This window comes from Suncus etruscus, chromosome 9, assembly GCF_024139225.1.
Source record: "Suncus etruscus isolate mSunEtr1 chromosome 9, mSunEtr1.pri.cur, whole genome shotgun sequence".
Taxonomy (NCBI): domain Eukaryota; kingdom Metazoa; phylum Chordata; class Mammalia; order Eulipotyphla; family Soricidae; genus Suncus; species Suncus etruscus.
Genome location: NC_064856.1, coordinates 80,374,417 through 80,380,702, shown reverse-complemented (window position 1 = coordinate 80,380,702; position 6,286 = coordinate 80,374,417). Strand labels below are relative to the sequence as shown.

At 37.1% G+C, this 6,286-nt stretch overlaps 1 protein-coding gene across 1 annotated transcript; it reads right to left on the bottom strand.

The window, feature by feature from the left end:
* Positions 1–443: 443 nt before the first annotated feature.
* Positions 444–5,969, bottom strand: ARL14EP (ADP ribosylation factor like GTPase 14 effector protein). Its single transcript, XM_049780107.1, has 3 exons — positions 5,496–5,969; positions 2,579–2,706; positions 444–930 (listed from the first exon to the last, which is right to left on the bottom strand). The coding sequence occupies exons 1-3, from the start codon at positions 5,919–5,921 to the stop codon at positions 702–704; spliced, it is 783 nt and encodes a 260-aa protein (XP_049636064.1). The 5' UTR covers positions 5,922–5,969; the 3' UTR covers positions 444–701.
* Positions 5,970–6,286: the final 317 nt, after the last annotated feature.

Below are 6,286 nucleotides of genomic sequence, written 5' to 3'. Positions count from 1 at the left end.
AGACAATACCATAATAATTAGAAATTATTTTAATTTATTCAAGTAAATATATGCATCTATGAGGGGAAACAAAATCACAATTAAAAACATTTCAGGGGTTGGAGAGATAATACAGGAGGTAGGGTGTTTACTTTGCAAGCAGTCAACACATAAGTTCCTCCCAAGTCTGCCAGGAGTGATCTGATTGCAGAACTAACAGTAAGCCTTGAACATCATGGAGATATGACCCCCAAACCAAAGAAACTAAGACCGAATCCACTTCTTTATAGTTTAAGTTTAGATTATGATTTTCTTGGGGAATCAATTCTGCATTTTTTGAACTGAAGAAAGAACAGAGAAATGTTTCATGTAATTACAATTCGTGACTGATAACTAAGGTTTGAACTGTTTTATTTGGGAACTGCAGTTCTTTATTACCATCATTGAAATTTGTAAACCAAGAACTGTCTAGAAAAAAAAAAATAACTGTCTAGAGCCCACAATTTTACACTGACCCAGATAGACTTAAAACTTACTGCTGAGTAACAGCCATCTAAATTTATATCTTCCTCAAATCTCAAAACACTAGAAAAGCAAGGTCAGAGCAAGCTGGCTTTCAAATTTCTGTTATTTCACAAGCAACTTTAAATTGCAGCTTAGAATGACAAATTTTTATAAGTAAAAACCTGTAAAGACCCAAAAGCCTGTTCTGATACTGAAAGTTACCCAGCATGCTTATTATGAATGATTTCCCCTCCTTCGATTTCAATTTGCTCGTACAGCCACTTGCGGTCACAGCGGCACTCAGCTCCACATTTATTGGATCCACAGGCAGGACAAGCATAGAAACACCCCAGGCAGTCTTCATCCAGGCAGTCACAGAGGTCCATTCCGCTGAAAATCAGGAGCCCCTGGCTATCATACACCTTGCTCTTGGCTGGGATCACTTGTCTAGGAAACAAAACATGAGGCTCAGGATACCTTACAAAGACATAATTACTGGAAATGAGATAACACAATAAACTTAAAATATAGTGGCTTGAATTTAGGATGAATGCTTTTCTGCCAAAATGGAAGGTAATGGGGGGTGAAGAGTGTGGCAGAGGTAGTAAGTGAATTGTACCTGCAAAGACAAACTCTTCTGAAGTGTTAGGAAGATTTTCAGTCCCAGTTAAAAGAAAATGTGGGGGCCGGCGAGGTGGCGCTAGAGGTAAGGTGTCTGCCTTGCAAGTGCTAGCCAAGGAAGGACCGAGGTTCGATCCCCCAGCGTCCCATATGGTCCCCCAAGCCAGGGTCAATTTCTGAGCACTTAGCCAGGAGTAACCCCTGAGCATCAAACGGGTGTGGCCGAAAAAAAAAACAACAACAAAAAAGAAAATGTAGTAGTGGAATAGAACTTGGTCCTCAAATAAATATATCTTGGTTATTAGAACTATTTTCTCCCTTATCTTTTTTATTTTAAAGGGTATAAATGTGATACATTTTATTGGCTCAACTGTTTTATAGTTTTGTGCAATCAACCAGCATTTTGTTCCTTATGAATTCTCCTACATCTTGCCTACACATATTTAAAAAACCTCAATGTAGGCCTGGAGAGATAGTACAGCGGTGTTGGCCTTGCAACCAGCCGATCCAGGACCTAAGGTGGTTGGTTCGAATCCCGGTGTCCCATATGGTCCCCCGTGCCTGCCAGGAGCTATTTCTGAGCAGACAGCCAGGAGTAACCCCTGAGAATTGCCGGGTGTGACTCAAAAACGAAAAAAAGAAAAAAACCTTAATGGGAAATACTAAGAGATCCTGCATAAATGGCATACGTAGAAAATAATTTTGAACTATTTATACCAATATTTTTTTGTTAACTTTTATTTTAGGGAGAAAAAAAGCATTCAATTAAAAATGTCATGTTTTAAACAACTGTTTCTCATTCATTATATTGGCTATACCAAGACTCATAGTAGACATAAAAGCAATCTTGTATTATCAAACAATTCAATTTCTTCTAAGATGCCAACCATATTGCAGATATACCAATTACATAATATCAATGCTTTTTCAAAAAAGTCATTCATTTTAGTCCTAAGAAGTACTATTTCCCATATGGTCCCCTAAGCCTGCCAGGAACGACTTCTGAGCTTAGAGCCAGGAGTAACCCCTGAGCTCTGCTGGATATGGCCTCCAAACAAGAAAACAAAGCAAGCAAAAAATAAATATTATTTCAATTGCTTACATTTTGAGGTTAAAAAATATTATTTCATGCTCACTACATTGATACTATCTTAAAAATTTTTGGGGGGGAAGTGAGTATGCTGAGGACTCATTCCTGACTCTGCTTTCAGAAATCACTTTTGAATTGCTTGAGGGACCACATGGGTTGCCAGGGATAAAATCTAGATGAGTTATATACAATACCTTATCAGCTATATAATCTCTCCAGCTCAGAAACTAATTTCTATAGTGATCAACATACCTTACTTTACATGATGCTCCTGGAAGTTATTGTTATTTCTAGATCATTCGATTTAAGAAATTTCAACTCAGTCTTGAATGTAAAGCAGACGAGAACAAATTTATTTATGCATGAGTAGTTCAAACAGCCTACCTGTCTGAACCTGCAGAGCTGTTTTTGGTAAGCCTTCTTTTTTCTCTTTTACCAGTTTCTGGAGCAAATTCAGTCTGCTTGCCTGGGTTTGCAAACTGCAAGGACCTCAAAGCTTTAGCAGTTTTTCCCTGTAAAAAGACAAACAAGTGAATCACACATACCTATATAAATATTTACCTAATGTTAACCCAGATTGTTTCTAAAACTTGAAGATAATCTAATTTTGGAATACTGATGTGGAGGAAGAAGAGATTTTATTTACTTTGGTTTTTGGGCCATATCTAGTTGAGCTCAGGGTTTATTCCTGGTTCTGCATTCAGGGATTACTCCTAGTAAAGGTTGGGGGAACATATAGGATTTTAGGGATTGAAACTGGTACAGCCAGGTGCAAGGCAAATACCCTACCTGCTATACTACTGCTCCATCCCCAAATGAGATTTGAAAGTCCAACAGTCACAAAATTTCCAAAAACCAGGCTCATATTCAAAACTTATTGGTTAATATATTTTAATATTTAATATAATTTTAGTTTCTGGTGTGGGAGGAGAGCAGACATGCCTGATGAAAACTGCATTGGCTGTTGACCACACAGGCAAGAAATCTGTTACCCAATGGCAGATAACGGAAGGGTCCTCAATTAAGTCCTCAGGAAAAACCTTGCCTTTTGTTACTACATGAGTGGAATTAGATGGGAGAATGTTGAATAAGGCTGAAGGAAAAAGCTAAACACCATGATTGTACTCATGTGTGATCTGGAGAAAGCCAGGGAGTAAGACTCAACAATAGCCAATTAAGAAAACTCTGTACTGGACAGGTAGAGTCTGATGGCAGATGTACAGTTGTGCCATGTCTAGTGTGGTGACACCTTATCCTATCCCTCAAACATATAAGCATCTGTATTCCTGTGGAAAATGTTACCACAAAAGAAAACGATATTTTTAAACAAACAAACAAACAAGAGAGGCAAAGAAGTTTAAGCCTTAAATCAGCGTCAGGCTTCTTGCTTATAAAGGAGATTTAAACTTTCTGGACTGCATTTTCCTGACAGAATGTGGTGGTTAACATATGCACCTCATATTATTGCTTACACTAACCTAGATGTGTGAAAAACATATGAATAATAGGTTTTAATGTTAATATTAAAATAAATACCACTTTCCCAGCCCTTTCTATTATTTCTTAAAATAATTTTATTCTTATTTATATGGAAACAAACATATTATGTCAACTATGTTGTGATGTGATGCATGTTCTTTAAATAAAGTACACCAGTCCACACAGCAGAAAACTAGCCATCTCAGCAGAATAGGGCAGACTAAAGCCCTCACCCTGTGGAAGCCATGCCTGCTGACTCTATCACTCAGAACATATAATATTTTCTTGATGGCCCTGCCTCACCACCCCTGTACCATTCGCTTTGGGGACAACTATCTGACCAATCTCCAGGCAATCCAGTGTCACCAGGGCTTCTTGGATATGGGGCTTTCCTACTTTCTTCCAGGAAGACTGGCAGCCTTGTATACGCCCTTAAAAGCTGTAGTACTAATAACAGTGCTTTGAATTTCTGGACAACTTCATTTGTTTGATGCTTTCATCCCTATAAAAACACACCAATTTAAAAGAATGGGCAAATAACGAGCTTGCTAAAACTTCAGCCATTGTATTTTATGATTTTGTTGAAGAAACATTAATTTTTACAATTTTTACAAATGTTCTTGCTACTATAATTTATCTTTCTTCTGTTTAAAACTTTCTTAATTTTTCTTTTTTACTTTTTTCAAATTTTTTCAATAGTTTTGCTCTCACTTATCTAGAAACAAATGTATTATGGTCAACCATGTCAAATATGTGAAGTATTTTCTTTAAATAAAGTAAAAAGTAATTTGAAAAGTTAAAAAAAAATACTTACCAGTTTTAAATACCTTTTTTAGTTTTTTTTTTGGGGGGTGGGGGCAAACCCAGCTTTGCTCAGGGACATCCCCAGGTGAAGCTCTGGGGACCATATCCAATGGCAGAGAATGAACTAGGGGTTGGCTACTTGTAAGACAAGTGGTCTTAAACCCTGAACTACCTCCTTGGCCCACTACTATTTTTGTTAAAAGTGGAGAAGGGCCAGAGATGGTTCAAATGGCAAAGTGCATCCTTGGCACGAGAGGCTTCACTACTTACATGGTCCCTTGAGCACTGCTGGGATTGATGCCCAAGCACAGGTGATTGTAATGGAAAGGGAGGTTACTCAGGGATCACATCTGGAGGGCTCAGAGAACCATATGGTGTACAAGGTATCGAACCTAGTTAGGCAGTGTTGCATGCAAGGCACATGTCCTCTACACTATGTAAGAGCTCAGCTCTAGCCCCTCTAATTTCTCCTATTAAAAAGCTTTATGAAAACCTGTGTGTTTCTAAAAAAGTTAACCAAATATAGGGATGTCATGTATTAAACTTTACAATGTAAGAACATACATATCCTTTCTGACATCAAGCAGTCTTAAAAATTTTGACCATGTATTGAGTAAGAATTCAAAGCAAAGAAACCTCACAACCAAAAATCGAATGGGATAATGTCAAAATCCTTTATATATTCTTCAGGAATTAGACACTGTCATTAGACCCTTTCTTGCTCCTTTATAACAGGAAAAGAATTTAAGATAAGTTCTGGCTTTGCCTTATATTCTAAAAGCTAATCTTAGGATTTTAAGAGTAGGTATAATAGACTGAAAGAAGATACATTTAACTAACTAATAAATGGTAAGACCTTAAGTTACCAATTTCCCCAGCTCAGTTTCTTTACAACCTAATCTGAGGTTATGAAAATATTAAGAAATGCCATTATTATTATTAGAATGCAAATATGATTTCCTTATAATATATATACCCTATATTGCATGAATAATATATAACATTACTATGTACATACATCTGAATCAGGTTTCCTTTTCTGCCGGTCTTCAGAATCAGCATCCACATTTCCATTGATTATCTGGGTACATTTTGGACAAAGCTTCCATCCAGGTACAAGCTGTCTTCCAAATTTTGCACTCAAAAAAGTGGCATCATCTAAGTCAATCACGTGCAAATTTTTTTTTGCTAATTTTTTGTGAATGTTAAAAGGGTCACAACAGGACTTCTGTAGATCTTCAAATCTGTCAATATAGATTTTTGCATGATGAAAGCAGATTGTATTGTTTCCAGAAAGTGTCATTCCCGTTCTCAGTTGAAGTAAAAGCATATCATTTGATGATAATTCTTGCAAAGTCTTGAAACCCGTGTGACGAGTATAATAGGTCTTATGACATTCATTTGTGGTACGCAACTGGACGCCAACTGAACAAGGATCCATCATTCTTGATTCAGGAAATTTTCCCTCCTTTATCCTGTCTAGTAATCTCTGTTGTTGGGTGACTGGTAATGCACTGAACAACCTATTAAAAACATAATTAAATTTTTAAAATTAAAAAGATTTCTTCTGTATTTTATCTGGAAAAAATTGAGGTATAACATCTGTTTAAAAGAAAAAGTCTGGAACCTGACTACAGTGGGGAGGCCTTACAACTAGAGTTCAATTTCTAGTACCTGATATGGTCCTGGGTATGCCAGGAGTGATTCCTGAGCTCAGAGCTAGGGAGTAACCCCTGAGCATCACTGAGTGTGGCCCCAAAACAAAACAAACAGAAAAGTCTCTGGACAGGAGGGGTTTTTTTTGCAATT